General features: G+C 41.4%; 1 protein-coding gene across 1 annotated transcript in view; it reads left to right on the forward strand.

Annotated features, from left to right (window-relative positions):
• Nox3 (NADPH oxidase 3) overlaps positions 1–16,192 on the forward strand; it is a 52,453-nt gene that overhangs the window by 2,589 nt on the left and 33,672 nt on the right. The window contains exons 2-7 of the mRNA XM_090337745.1: positions 170–265; positions 357–467; positions 1,443–1,527; positions 10,112–10,257; positions 12,503–12,684; positions 16,045–16,174. Of these exons, the coding sequence (XP_090193871.1) occupies positions 170–265; positions 357–467; positions 1,443–1,527; positions 10,112–10,257; positions 12,503–12,684; positions 16,045–16,174 (750 nt within the window). The remainder of the gene's footprint in view (positions 1–169; positions 266–356; positions 468–1,442; positions 1,528–10,111; positions 10,258–12,502; positions 12,685–16,044; positions 16,175–16,192) is intronic.

The raw sequence follows: 16,192 nt of genomic DNA on the forward strand, positions 1-16,192 counted from the left end.
TCGCCCTTTGTAAATCATCAGGAGAGAGTAGTCTGTGAGAAATAACATAAATACCTCGAGTACTTCTGGTCAGTATGAAGTAGTTCTCCGTTCCATTCTGGAAGAAGACTCAGTCCCAAGAGGAAAGGTTGAATGTGGTATTGACGGCTCCCTTTTCGCTCTGCTCTAGCTCTCCTGGCTAGCAGTGAACGTCTATCTGTTTGTAGACACCTTCTGCTGGTATGAAGAAGATGAGTCTTTCCTTTACACACGAGTTATCCTGGGTGTAAGTAGAGCTGAGTGCATCATTGTTTCAGGGTTGTCATTGAGCTCTTCTTCTCACTGTGTCTCTCTTCTGTGTCGTTGCCCATGGACAGTCAGCGCTGGCGTGGGCACGGGCGTCTGCAGTGTGCCTCAACTTTAACTGCATGTTGATCCTGTTACCTGTCAGTCGGAACCTTATCTCCTTCATGAGAGGAACGAGTACCGTAAGCACCAAAATATTCAAAAGAACCTCAGTTGTTATGATTCTCTTATGTAAGTCCTGTTGAAAATGAAGAGCATTCTACTAGTAAACAACCAGTAACCCTGCTTATACTGGCGAATAGGGGAAAACCCACGCCATTGATGTCTCACACAACAGTGCACTCGCAGTTCAGCCTGTTTGCTTCCCTATGGAGATGGGAGCATCTTAACAGTTGAGGCCACTTCCATTTCTAATGGAAAGAAGACACTCTCCCCCCAAAAAGGCAGCTGAGACAGGTGCTTCACAGCAATACCTGCGTTCTCACCATCATCCTGAGTTCGACCTGAGTTCTCACCATAATCACAGCCACAGGACCCTCAGGCTTCAGCCTGTTGGTTTTAACATCTCTCAGCCCTCGTGGCAACTTTTCTTGATCATACTGATTTTCCCTGTGCTGAGGATTTACCTGTGTTTCCTGACAAACAGTAGATCATATACCAAAAGGGACTTTCAATAAACTTTACCAGAGCAAATCATCTATTGTAATATCATCCTTTGATCAATATCGAGTATCAATGTGTGATCTACCTCTCCTGTGCATCTGGGAATAAGCTACAGATCACATAAACCTCATGGGTGGAAGCCACACCTTCCTCACTTCTGGTAAGGAAGCTGAATGAGGCTTGGGTGTCCCAGGGTTTATTTGGGTTTTGACTGATAGCCAGAGAATTACTTCTTCCATCATTCTTATTGAGTTAAAATTTCATCCAAGCAAGTGCTAACCTTTTGTTTTGCTGCCTGATTCCTTGCCACTAACTTTTGTTCAGTAGCCTTACCCTAAACATCAAGGCAGAGCCCAAGTCCTCCTCTCGTCAGTCTCTTGATACTCCCTGCCGTTCCTACCCCAGCTTCACACTTGGGCTTTTGTGTGTTTCTTGCTTTCTTGTTTCCCTACTTTCCTTAGTGTTTGTTGTTGTTGTTGTTGTTGTTGTACTAGTGCTGCAGAGGACCATGGAGACGACAATTAGACAAAATGCTCAAATTTCACAAGCTGGTTGCCTATTCGATAGCTGTTCATGCAAGTAAGTATTTACTAATTTCAAATATCTAATGTTTAAGTTGTAGTTTATCATACCTAATATTTAACTTATTGGCTTCACTTATAATTAATTTATGAATGTATGATACCTAACATTTAACTTACATTGCTTATAATGTCTGATGTTTGTTGTAATCCACCCATAAGTCTTATCCTGGTTTAAAAAAAATTGCAACCTCCATGTAACAACATAAATCCCATTTTTACAAATGGGGTTCTTTTTTCATTTCTAATTCATACTCCTATATGAGATTTTTCCACACCAAGACCTCAATCTCCCAAAGAAAAGTTAGTGACATTTTCTTTTCATTTGTCAATAACTTGTAAACAACTTACTTGAAAAATGAATGCTTTTTTATTCAATGCAATTTGCATCAGAAATGAAATTGACCTATGCTCAAAATTTCACTCACAGTCACAGGAAAAATGACTATCAAGTGGTATTAGAGACAGTAAAAAGAAAAATAAAAACAGGAAAGAAAAAAAGATTATGTGAACTAGGTTCTAAACATCAGTACACTAGTGGCTTTAAAAGGATCTGGCCAGACATGAATTTTATGTAAAGTGTTATTGTTTTAATACACTTCTAATTCAAGTAGAAATCATCATCTAAGTCAAAGGTCAGATTCTTGTGAAGAAGAAAGGAAGAGGGGCAACAATAAACTTGGTTTCACAAGGAAACAAAGACATTGAAATAAAAGGCTCCCTGAACAATAAAAAGTTATGATTCAGGACTATTTCTCTCAAACTCATTTAACTATAAAGTGTTCTCCACGTTTGTTTTTATCCTCTCATGCATAAAAAATAGCAGAGTAAAAAGAACACTCAAAACAAATGTGAATTTAATTAAGCAACAAGATATGACAGACGGTACCCGAGTGCCAATTAACACAAGTTTGGGTGTGCAATGAGACATGGAGGGATTGAGCCTCCCCCCCCCCAGTAGTAGCCTTCAACTCCAGATTAAACCAACCCCAGAAAGACTTTGCAGCAGGTCTCAGGAATTGGTTAGGAAATATGGAGAAAGACATCATGACCTTAGGCTGGAGGGCAAAAAAAGAAGGCTGGCTCACACTTGTATCCCAGAGACCGTGATAGGGTGGTATATACAATGCCAAAGTCCTCTGAGGATGGGTGTAGGCATATAAAACGGGATCCTTGCAGGGCTCTTTCTGAGGACACACATTTCAGCTCAGAAATGGAAGTCATTTCTAGAACCTTGACATTATCAAAAATGCAAACTAGAGTCTCCTAAGGACGTTGAGTCCTAGGTATTGATTGTCCCAACAGCGGCTGGAAGAGCCTTCGGCTGGCTCAGAGGAGAAGGCAAAGACTCCAGGCTTCCTTTAAAACTATAAGGCTCCCTCATTCTGGGATTTAAAAAAAAGAGAGAGATAGCATAGTAAAAATGACAAAAAAAAGGATTTTTATCATATATACTACACTATAGCTAAAGGCAGAACTAAACTCTAAGGGAAGGTTGTAAAGCTATTACAAAGAAAATCGGGAAAACCAGCATAACACCCATCAGAAAAAGAAGCATACAGGAAATAGTTTCTCTGTAAGCCGATAAGTAGGCATATTTCTCTTCATATAATCATATATCAATAGTACAAATGCATCTAAGTATATACCAAATACCTCCTATAGGTAAGATATCTTGGTAAGATCTCTGATCTTCTCAAAGTAACATTGCTTTAGGAACGAGGATAATCTAGCATAGGCAGCACTTGCCTAGAATCAGATGACCAGGTTATTTCACAATCCTGCAACTAGTTGGCTGTGTGGTCTAAGACTTAATTCCTTGGAGCCTCTGGAATGAAAAGAAGAGCAATACAATTTATCCATCTCTATGAGATGTGCAAATTATTGTCAGAACTGGGCCAACTTGGAAACCTATTGCTTGGAAGCTTATTGCCAGGAAGATGAAATGGAACCAGATCAATTGAGAGGATGAGTGAGAATGGAAGAGCTGGCAGAGAATGGTGGAAGGGGTGATATTTAACTAAGTACCAAATGTACTCACAAACAGTTAAAATTCCTTTATAAACTACTTACAAGTTGAATTTTTTTCCAATTAGCGAATCAGTAAAAGAAAAAATGCCATCTTCTCAGATGCTACACAGACTCCCTCAGTCTCCCTGCCCGGCCTGTCACCACCAATGTACCTTCCTCCCCTTGGACAATACCCAGAGCCTTCTGTACCTTTGCTGGGGACATCCTTCTACCTGAATGCTCCACCACTCCTTCACTCTCCTCTCTGAGTAAGGTAGCACCCTATCCAGAACCCACTGCCTGGCCCACTTTCCCTGGACCTGGACTCTCCCTCACACTTCCTCCTACAGAGTAACTATTATGACTCCGAGGCCTCTGCGCCTCTTACAGCTTGGCTTCCATATTGTCTGGCACCTAACAGATCACTCCAACAGATTCGGTCAAACAAGGAAGCCGGGGATCCAGCCAGCAGCCAGGAGAGTTGGAAGGAATTGCCTAGAAAGATGCAAGAGTACAAAGATGGGAGAGGAACTGTTTGGATAGCGGGAGCGCCTCAGGGAGCACAGTTTGGGAGCTGAACTGATTCCAAAGGACACCAGTCAATTCCCAATAAGAAATCCACGTTCTGCTGCAGCAAGAGGAATCAGGCTGCTTGTTCTGCCTCTTCCCTCCCAGACAGCAGCCAGCCTACCTCCTGCTGAACCCTTGCTGCTCTGCCTGGCTCCCAGTGTTTCCTGGGGCTCCACCCAGAAGAGCCAGAAAGGCACCTGAGAGCAAGCAATCCATGGCAGCCACCCACACTGCAGTGGTTTCTAGACCCAGCAAAGACAGAGAGTGGAAAGAAATCTCTACTTCTCTCAACCCTCGACAAAGCAATTATTGCATTTCACATGAACTAAGAAATGTGGCTGGCAACTAAGCTTGGAGGGACAAAAGAAATTCCTAAGTCCTAGTTTCACAGAAATACCTTGCTTTTCACATTGTGTGCTTTCTGGCGTACTCACTGGGGAGTAGCTGCAGTGTCCCTGAGCTGATTTTGTATTAGCCTCACCCATTATTGCTGCTTTTCAAATAGCCGACTGGCTTAATAGAGGTGTGTAACCTTGGAAGAAGTACATCCACCAAGAACTTTGCATGCCAACCTCTAATTTCTCACCCAGTCCCCCCCACTAGAAGTTGAACTGCAGGCTCTAATTGGTCAGATCATTACAGGATGTAATTAGAGTCTGGGAGAAGTAGGCTAGGGAGGAGGAGGGAAGAGGCAAAACAATTGTATCTGTAATCAAGGGCACCACAGAAAACGCAGCAGCTACAGGAGCCCCTCTCTCCGCTTCCTGCCCTGCTGCTTGCCTGCCTCTGAGAAGAGCTGCCCCAGCATTCTCCAACCACTCATAAATCATTTTCACAGACCCACAACCTCACTGGTATATAGAAAAAATAAAAACTGCCACTCCACAGCCTCTACATTCCTATTAAGGTGGATCATTCTGGATTCCCTGGTCCACAGTAGACCTTGAAGACCCCTCCACTTGAAAAGCCTGCATTGCTCCAATAGTGACCAAGGCCACTCTTCCCAGAAAATTCTCTGGTCTGTGTCTTCCAGGCTTCACGGGTGTACAATTTCCCTGAGCGCAGCTCCCAATGAGTGGCTAAAATTAGTTCACAAACATCAATAATCAGAGCACAGGTGAGTGGAAAGGAGAGGGTGCCAAATAATGGCACTGAGAAAGGAAAGATTTGAAGACCCTGTAGTAAAAATGTCCCCTTAGCATCTGATTCTTCCTCCCGCCATAACAAACAAACAGAAGTCTTCAGATTTGCTGAAGATGCTGAAAGCACTAAGAAACCTAAGAAACCCCCCTCCACCCCTCCCCAAGTTCTGCTCCACAGGATTTAATGCAGTTGCCAAAGGCATTGGTACATGCCAAGGTACCAGACCAATAGGTCTTCTATCAGACTACAAGGTTGAAAAAGTTGCAACCAACTTGGGGCTTTTTTAGAAGCTCAGCCAGGAGTTGTCTCTGGGAACGTGTTTCCAAAAGCAGCTTAATTAGGAGATGACTGGCTCCAGAGTATCTGTTATCACTGACAGGCAGAGAGAAAGACAGCTAGTGTGAAGACACTCCCAAGATTCCCCTCAATTATTCATCCTTTGATCTTCAGAAACATAAGAAGTGAAGAAAGAAGGAACGGGAATTTTTTAGGGCAACTGGCTCTAATTGTAGTCTTTATGATTTTGCTGTTTGCTCTTCAGTAAAAAGCTCCTTATTTGAACTCAGAAGTTCACACAGCAGTCAAATGCATCTGTATAGCATTCTTTCCCCGGGTCCTTGTCCTGTTTTGGTGAGAAAAAAAATTGCAGAGAGATCCAAGCCTGGCACCTGTGGTTCACACCTATAACTCTAGCACTCAAGAGGCTGAGATCCAAGGATTTCAGTTCAAAGCCAGGCCAGGAAGGAAAATTGCAATTGTGAGACTTGAATCTCCTACAAAAGCTGGAAGTAGAGGTATGACTCAAACGGTACAACACCAGCCTTGAACAAAAAAAAACTGACAGCTCCCAGGTCCTGAGTTTGAGCCTCAGTACAAGCATATGAGAGACAGAGAGACAGACCCAATCAATACCTTGTAGCCTTTTAGCCTGGCACATTCGAGCCTGGCTCGAATCTGAGCTCTTCAAGAGTCCAGCAGAATCAATGAGGCCAGGTCTATCAGTCACCAGAAAGAATTCACCTACCTAGTCCATAATACTGGATTTACTACAAGACCAAAGAGCTGCATTTAAAGCAGTGTTGATTTTGAAAACAAGTTGAAACATGAAATGAATATTTGTATTATTTTCATATTAGCCTACAGATCCTTGTTGGATGCAATTACGACCAAAGTGAAAGAACACTAGAATCAGGTAGTTTCATCCAATCTAACCATTTTGCAGCTAAGAAGCTAGGAACGGAAAAGAGCTAGGTGGTTAAGGAGTGCACACTTCAGTAGCCTTCCTCCATTCCAATATCATCTCCATCAGCATGAAATGATCGTAATGACTAAATGAGGGCAAAAGTCAACCATCAGCTTTTGATCACATCTCTGACAAAACTGTCACTATGACATGGAATCATATGGTTATTCATATTAAAAAGGTGAAAATGTATAAAGAAAAAATACATATATAATTTCTACAAAAGGAGAAAAACAATGTCTCTGCTGGTATCTACTAATAATCAGGCCCCAACAAATCTAGAATTAGTAGCTGGTATGTCTTAGCTCTGAGTCAAGATCAAAATTAAATTATAATCAGATCTAAAAGTAAAATAAAATGGTTAGAGAAAATGGGAAGAGGCAGTTTTCACTTGAAGATTTCCACAGATAAAATATTCAATTTTCACCTTATGCTTTGTAAAACAAAGCTCTTAGGAAAGGGATATAGATACCAATTTTATAGCATATGAAAAAGACACTATACAGTCTCTTAGAACTACTGCTGTAAAAATATCTTAGCTTTCTTAGTCTGTTTCATTGATAGCTTTAGTTCTGTTACGAGAGAACTGGCAATAAGGATAAATAAATAGTTCAATATCTTTGTTCATTCATTCCACTTATTTAAATTTAGATGAACAGCATCAAAAATCTCATGTGGAAATCAATGCAATAGAAAATAGATTATAATCAACAAGTCACAAGGAAAAGGATGTTATAGGCATTGAATAATAATAAAAGGGAATTAATTCTTTTACCACATGTGGGTCGTGCGATAGTAAATGGGCTTCTCGGTTTAAATGAGAAGCTGAGTTTTTATTCCTGTAAAGTGGAAATGGATCCAGTCCCTGACTCCATGAAGAGGGAATCATAGGAAGCTCGGAGCAAAGAAGTAAGGGGATGGGAGGAGAGGTAAATTTACTTTTATGCCAGCCAACAATGAAGACCCAAATGCTACCGTCAGCCAGTATCCTTAGGGATAATTTGACTCTGGATTAAAGACATCAGATGAGCCATTCACAGACTTTTATCCAAGGCCATATTTTAAGTAAACAGAAAGGTCTAGCACTTGTTGGCTAGTCAAGAGAAGAAATATGTCAAAAGATGGGGCCCCGAAATCTCCTGGGCAGGATTTTGTCTCACTTTTACCATTTATGTTTGCAGTACTGATTAGGCTTAAAAAAATAGAACTAAGAAAATGCCTGAGGAAAACCAATGGATAATCTAATCTACGACCTTTATAACAGTACCTGATGAATAATAAACATTCAATGTATGCTAGCTTATGAAACAAAACACTTGTTTTTAAGACTTTGGGATACTTATTAAACATAGCAAACAGGAGTTGTGGAGAGTACCCGTGTTGGATTTACCAAATGGTTTTATGTGGGTCGTATTGGCAAATGTGGCTGCTAGATAAGCTTTGCTGGTTTGGTGGATGTTCAGATGAAGCCCCTCTGCAGACAAGGCATTGACAACGTACCTGACAATTTTCTAATAGTATCTGAGGCCGAGTTATTTCATAAAGAAAAGAAATCTGTTGCCTGACAACTTTAGAGGTGAAAATTCCAAACACAGTGACACCAGATCTGTCAAGGGCTCCAAGACTGCAGTCATGTCATGACAGAGGGGATGAGGAGGGGAGGTGAATCCACAGTGAGGCCAGAAGTCTGGCAAAGGGAGGGGCCTGTGACCCTCCCAGTAGGCTCCCCTCCTAATTCTCCACCTTACCAGCTGATGACCCAGCTTCCCACCCATGAACCTTTAAGAGGGGGATCTCTCAATCAAAACTGTGGCAACACCCAAAGAGAAAACACAGTATCTCTTGAGTGCAAGAGAAGAAAAGGAAAAATCACAGATACAAAACCAAAATTCCAGGTTTTGCCTTCTTTAGTAAGCCTTAATTAAAAATCTATTTGGGCCGGGAGTTTAGCCTAGTGGTAGAGTGCTTGCCTAGCATGCATCGAGACCCAGGTTCAATTCCTCGGCACCACATTCATAGCAAAAAGCCAGGAATGGTGCTGTGGCTCAAGTGGTAGAGTTCTTGCCTTGAGAAAGCCCAAGGATAGTGCCCAGGTCCTGAGTTCAAGGCCCAGGACTGGCAAAAAAAAATTTTTACGTCTATTTGACTTTATTTTTTACTTCAGAAATGAAGAAAATATACCAGAAATGTATATTAGCATATAATTCCAGCCAATGTAAAATCAATTGGTTTTCTGGGCCATTCTGTATCCTACCTGCCTTTGTATAACCTCACTGTCACTTAGCAACTAACTGTTAAACACTTTCTGGTGCTAAGCAGTTGTGCCAGGTGCTGACATTTCTGTGATAAGTCTTAAGGAGTCAGTTTGTATCATTGGGTAATACAAACATACATAAATAATCATACCAATAATTTTGAGAAAGACCATAATCAAAATACCTGTGTATCTGTAGAACCGAAGAATATACAATGAATAACTTCTAAACGGAGCCTGCAGCAGCAGAAAATTGGATATGTCTGATAGAAGGAAATTAGGTGACACAGAGAAATTCTGTTTAGTACAAGAGAGCATTTGTAACTAAACATACCACTGTGACCACAGGGTCCATAACGTTAGCTAATAGGCTCTCAGGTTTCTGTTGATCTTATTTTCCTCTCCTTCCTCTGCACCTCCACCCTCAGAGGTCAGCAAGGAGGATCCCCAATCTCACAACTTACACAGACTATACTACTTCTCACTGTGAGTCCACAAAAACATGTTTGTCAACATCCTGGAATGGCTCTTTAGTCCACATTTGAATCAGATCCCAACTGACTACCCAGTGGGCTTCTGAATGTTTGCCAGCAGATACCACAGGACAGAAAAAGTAGCTTCAGACACAGAAAGCGCAGGCCAGATGATGCTCTGTCCCTAAGCTTGTGCCTCTTGCTTAGTTAGACGCCAGCAGTTCTTAGTGTAGATAATGCCATTTCATTCTGAAAAAAACTGAAAGAATAAATGCTGGATTACTTCAATACAGCAGGAAGAACACATGCAAACATATGTGAAGATGTGGATGTGGATGTGTCAGGACATACATAGATAGATACTGTGCCAAAATGTTAGAAGGAAGGAGAAAACACAATGCATGAGAGAAAGCCATCTCCCTGGTAGCCTCATCTGTACTGCAAACACATGTTGGTGCCTTCTAGGAACAGTGAACTAGAATATTACCATCTGACTTCTTCAAGAAAGCTTTGTACTTATACCAATACAACTTCTTTCCCTAAGCATTATATTTCTAAGCTGTGAGTATGCTTTGATGCCACAAGACTTATTTCACTCAGAACAATTATCTATTGCAAGTTACATTAGGATGGCTTGGCAAGTCCTTTGTTTCTCAGGGTAACTTAAATGATCATGGTGAATCACACACCGTTTGCAGACACATTCGCTCTACTCTGTTCAAGACACTCGAAGAAGACACTTGACAAATCATACTTCCTTAGGGATTACATAAACCAGAACAGAGAAACTTGTGCCTAGCCGTGTAGTATTTTTCCCCCAGAAACTATCAGGGGATAGGAAGTTATGGAGTACCTGTCCAACGTAACCTCTTCCTCTCCTTATTGCCAGCCATCCACACCGTGGCACATTTATTCAACTTGGAGCGCTATCAGCAGAGCCAGTCAGAGGACGCCCAAGGACTTGTAGCTGCCCTTGCCAAACTTGGCAACTCCCCGAATGAGACCTACCTCAATCCCGTGCGGACCTTCCCTGCGGTGAGTCTTTGCATACCAACTACCTCCTTTTCCCATTCCTTTTTCAGGATTTTAATGCAAGATCCAGAGAGAAGTTCTGCCCATAGCAATTTTACCTTTTCTTAAGTTATCTTTTCCACCATTCATGTTGCTGAGAGGTTATGAGCAAGGGGAAAAATATATGCCCCTTAATTAATTTATAGCAAAAATATATTAGGCGGTACTTAAGAAATGCAGTAACCTCTAAAAGCGCTAATATTTTACATTTTAAAAGCAGCTCATAATCAGATTTTTTGCACTGATATTAGACTCATAAAGTAGGGGAAGTGCCATCCAGATCCAGGAATTACAGATTTGATGTCTTCATTTTCGATTTGCAAATTGTTTTCTGGAGCTCTTCCCCTATGCCTCATATTTGGCACTCATGTGACTGGCTGGTTTGTCAAGTCAGATACTGGCCAAAGAAGCTAATTTTATAATGAGACCTGCCTGGCTGGTGACATCATTAATGCCAATGAGCTCGGTACACAGAGTGGCAGTGCCTTTGGGAAATAAAAATAAAACCAAATCTGAAACCACAGCATTCCGCCTAGATATTCCTCCTCCTCCTTGCCCTACTTCTTTCTCTGTAGATCATCAGAGCTTTGTCACATAGAGGACTGTGTGGGAATGTGTGTATGTCGCATAGTGATAAAGTTAAGAAAAGTCTGTACTACATGAGAAAAGTATCAAGACCACTCTAGCAACGAAAATGTCCCCCCATCATCTATATCGTGCCTACAAATACAACTTTATTTAGAGAAAGAAAATCCAAAGTTTGATCTTCTGGATCTCCTAATTATCACAACATGTTAAAAGCACAGATTTCACAGCCATAAGTCAAAACTACAGGTGCCCTGAGCATGTGGGAATGTCTTTAATATGATTTTAGTAGAACCACAGCACTTATCCAGATACCTACTGGGGTTAATACTTTTCCCCCAGTAAGTCTCCAGAAAATTTACCTGCCTCAGCATTTTTTGAAAAGACCATATAGTAAATAGTATTTAATACAAATAACTTTTAAAGCAATTTACCAAGATAATTAAACTACTCCCAGCCCAGTTATTGCAAAATTTTAGGAGCAATATGCTATATGGGTACTAATTACGCTCAGAGAACCCTCTAATTTGGGGTACTTGGAGAGAGATGAGTATCAGTAGCACAAAGTATACGTTGTAAAGCATGGTGAAAGGGATGTGCTGGGATTACTTTGGAGAATTCATTGCAACTCAAACCAGCCTATAAATGCATTGCCGAAAAAGCAAAGTGGAGATTTGCTTTAATAGCCAAAAAAAAGAATGATTCAAAATTAGCACATCAGATGCTGTAAATGGGTTTCTAAAATGCCTGAGTATACTTGCAAAAAAATCTTTTTAAATATTTAGACATAGCCCTTGCAATTTGATTTCCACTCTCTACTTTATGAAGAAAAAATAAACAATGAAGACGTCCCTGCCCAAATTACCTCCAGATCTCAAAGCAGCCCAAATTAATGAGGTTTTACGGACAAGATACAGTGCGAGAGTTTATTGAGCTCATGGCCAGCTCAATGATAGCAACACAGCATATGAATACTAATGATCAGGCAAGAATATGGAAAGTCACAATGAAAATGAAATGTGTGGGATTCCTATTCTAAGAGGCTGGCTAGCTGTCCCTTGTGCTCATGGGTCTGAATCCACCTAGTACAAGTATCTGTGTATTGATCACCTAGGATTTAGTGAGACTTACAGCCACCCCTCCCCCCGATGTGTGTGAGAGAAATGCAAGTCATTGTCCTTTCCATTAAAACACAAGAACAAGAACTATCAGGGGAACCGAGTGTGCAAGCTGCCTTATTAACAATGCCCCTAAGAGACTTCTCCAAAAAAAATGTGTTTATTAACGTTAAAATGCAATTAATCCTGGTGATCCACATTTTTATTTGAAAAGCCAGAAACTGAAAACTCCAAGTTACTTTGAACCATTTTAATTTAAAATGCTCTCTTTATATTTTGTCCTAATTACAATCCAATATGAGAACTTGGATTTGAGAATTCATTTAGAAAGACAGAAAAATTGTGCAAATATTGGCATCGTAGGTTGGAGAATTTAGCAACGCACATACATGTCTACAGTAAGGTAGGATGACATCTTGTTGAGGCTAAGAGGTTTCTGCTAAAAACACTCTGAAATTATTAAAAATATACTAAGATATTAATGTCCCGGTGTTTGTTTTTCTTAGATTCCAGCCACGGCATTGCTAACAACAATTGCAGGAATTACTGGTCTGGTGATCTCTCTGGCTTTGGTCTTGATCATGACTTCATCTACCGAGTTCATCCGACGGTCCTATTATGAGTTATTCTGGTACACACACCAGGCCTTCGTTGTCTTTTTTATCAGTCTTGTGCTCCATGGAGCAGGGTAAGTACAAGCTGTGTTCAGTGTGTGAACACTTTTATCTCCATGAATCTTAAAATAATCTTAGGAAGTCCTTTTGATGGAGAGACTCAACATGTAGTGACTGAAGGACCCATTCTATGTGGAAAACACACATTCACTCATGCAAGCTTCTTTTCCTCACAGAAAATAAACTGTGTCGATGGAGAAGTATCCTATTTATTTTTCCTGACTGACTCTGTTCGTAAGTCTTGACATGTTTATGAGATTCAGGAATTTGAATGAATGCAGGATGACAGCAGATCTATGTTTCATTCAGTACCTGTTTCCGCAATCCACTTTATGTAGGATCCGTCAGGAGATGAATTTTTGGACACCCGAATTTCACTTGAGCTTAGGGAAAATTACCAATGAGGCAGCCGAGTGTGTGGGAGGGACAGGCTATGAGATGGCCCATCAAAACTGGTCTCCAGATCAGCTCTGCCACTCGTTATCCAAGAAACCAAGAAAAACTTTTGAGAATTTTGGGGTTTCAGTTTCCCCATCTGCTCTCTGGGATTCCTCAGTGCTCAGGAATCCTGTAAGATTCTGTTCTAGCTTTCCACCTCTGCCTGATACTGTCATCCTTTGATCAGAAGTTGGATTGGCACCCAAAGCATTTGAGGATGAATGATCCGTTCTCCCACTCACAGAATGTTTCCAGTTCTTTAATATTAATTAATAGTCATGAGTTGTCTGATTGCTATCTATGAAAGTTTATCTCTTTGGGTTATTGTGACTGCTTTCAAAGCACCTGGTATAAGTGACCGTCTTGACCTGACTATGGCGCTGTCAAGCAGAAGTTCTATAGTCATGAAAGCTCCCCAGGTAAAAACAAGGCACTCAGGGCCCAAGTAAATGATCAACAGATTCAGACCCAGGATACCTGTCTTCAGACTGTCAGCCTCTATTCTTAACAAGCTCTAGAAGAAGGGGCCTCACCTCCTGTCAGTTGAATGCCCTGTTCTCTACAAGAATGTTGCCAACAACCTTGCCAGCACTTGCTCGGTTCGGCCACAGTTCATCCTGAGCTACCTGTGCTAGCAAAGCTCCTTCTGGTGTCAGATCCCCCCCTTGTCTGTGACGAGCATGGAGGGCTGTAGAGTCGGAAGGGACCTGTTGTACGCAGATGCAGAAGAGCAGGTAGACAGCTCCAGAGGCTTCTTGTTCTGAGAAAGCTCTGCCTTGGGGGCTCCAGGTCCTACACAGGGCCCTGCAGAAGTTCTCGGGAATTTTCACTTCATCAAGTCAACTTTCCTACCCAAAGCCTGTCCCTGAAGGGGTCTCACTTTTCCATGGCCACTGTATATGCCTCATAAAGGGTCTCATGCATGCATGTGCGCGCGCGCACACACACACACAGACACACACACACACACACACACACACACACACACACGCATACCATCTCTCAGCTTGTCAGACCCACACATAATGTACAAAGAAGAGTTTCTCCTGGGGCATATTTTACTCTCCCAAACTCCTCTTTCTCTGCCAAGCCTTATGCTTAAGTCAGTCTTCCATCACAGTGTTACTGCTGATACCTGGCTAAAAGCTTTCTTTCCATTTTCCTTTCAGCTTAAAAGTATCTGCACTTGGCTCTTTGGGGTGTGGGAACCACACTCTCCCTCTTTGTGTTTGAGTGGCCAGAGTACTCACTGTGTCTCAATATTTCACCCCAGAGATGGTCAGTCCTGCCTGTTTGTCCCTGGTCCTTCAGCACATTTGTGAGGCTCTATAAAACCCGCATGTGCCTAGAAGTCCTCACCACAGAAATTACATCTGCTCCTATGCATTCACCCCCAGTACTGGTAGAGATATAAGAGGATTGCAGTGGACAGTGTTTTGTTGGAGAGTTGTTTTAATAGCCAAATACTATTACCCAAAATATAACAGTTTTTTTTACTTATTTTAACCTACTTAAAAGACTTATCCTGGAACAAGGGCTTCATTTAATTTTCTCAGTTTGAAGCATTCTACAGCTATTGTTTACAGCAAGAGCAATTTGCAAATTACATGCAAAATGGCAAGTAAAAGTAGAATTATTGGAATGTGTTAAAGCTCACTGATTAGGATATGGTGTAGCTGAAGACATTAAAAATGTTTTCAAATCATTTTAAAACACTCTATTTGTGGAATTGTCTGAGGACTGCTTCTGATAAGATAGGAACTGTGGCCTGTTGCATGGAACTGAAGGTTATAAGATGTATGAAGTCCTCTGACTCTCACTCATTATGCTTGTTGGGTCTTGGCTCCTTCTGTACGCTGGAGATTCCCAGAGTGTTTTGCTCGCCTACCTCAGAACGGGCTGAGCAAGCTGGATGGCTTACGTAAAACAGACTGGGACAAAGTCCAGCATGGGGCTTCTGGCTGACATCAGGCTGTTTTCAAAGCAGTAGTGTGCCTCCTCCAAGGCCCAGCCATGCAGAGGGGCCTATTACCCCTACAGGCTACCCAGGACATTGGTCCATGCACTTCTAAGCTTCTCCGACTATGAATATGTTATTTGTCAAAAAGAAATCAGTGCATCTTAGTCATAAGCACCTAGAATTGAGTGACTCCCAGATCACAAGGCCTCCATGCCTGGTCCTCTGTGGTCAGAGCACTGGGAATGGATACCAAGCAATTTGTCAGAGATCACTTCCAGCATTTGTAGCAAGCTATACAGAAGGATTACAGGACTCTAGATCCAGTGCTCCATTTGTACAGGCTGGTTTCTCTTTCTACGCTTAAATTTATCAAGCCAGCCTCAAAGACACACTCCACAGTGACTTATATTGACCCTGTCAACCACTAAGCCTACTAGTGGTCACGGGGGAAGAAATACTATTATTCAGGGGGCACTTCTGCCGACTTCTTCACTTGAAAACTTCTAAGTACTCAAAAACAAACCAAGAAGCATGGAAGTTAAATCAATCTGAAAAAAAAAAAAAGAGCCAAATAGTACAAAGTTAGTCAATTAGCCCGAATCAGCAATCAGGACAAGATGAAACCTAATTAAATTCAACAGTCTACAAAAGGATGTGTTCAAACAATTTCCTTCATTATGAATTCTCTAATATAGACACTTTCAATTTAACACAGGATACCACAGAGGGGCACTTCTTTTCCAGGATCTTCAAAGTTATCCAAAGCTTTTTTAAATGCCTATTTTTAAAGATGTTGAGGAAAATGACTGACAGCCCAAGTTTCAAGAAATGGAAGTGTTAGTCCTGAATTCACTGTAGAATATAAATTGGGGAAGGGGGGAGACAGTGTCTAACGAGACTGCACAAAATCAGTTTGACATTTTTATGGTTTGGGGATTTTGTTGTTGCTGCTGTTTTTTTTTTTCTTTTAAATAAGTCGGATTATTCGAGGTCAAACTCCAGAGAGTATGTTGCTACACAATGCCTCGTTCTGTAGGAGCCACTACACTGAATGGAATGCAACCGCCCCGTGCCCTGTGCCTCAATTTTCTGGCAAAGAACCATCGGTAAGAATGAACCATCAG

The sequence above is a fragment of the Megascapheus bottae genome, chromosome 8, assembly GCF_031878675.1.
Source record: "Megascapheus bottae isolate mThoBot1 chromosome 8, mThoBot2.hap1, whole genome shotgun sequence".
Taxonomy (NCBI): Eukaryota; Metazoa; Chordata; class Mammalia; order Rodentia; family Geomyidae; genus Megascapheus; species Megascapheus bottae.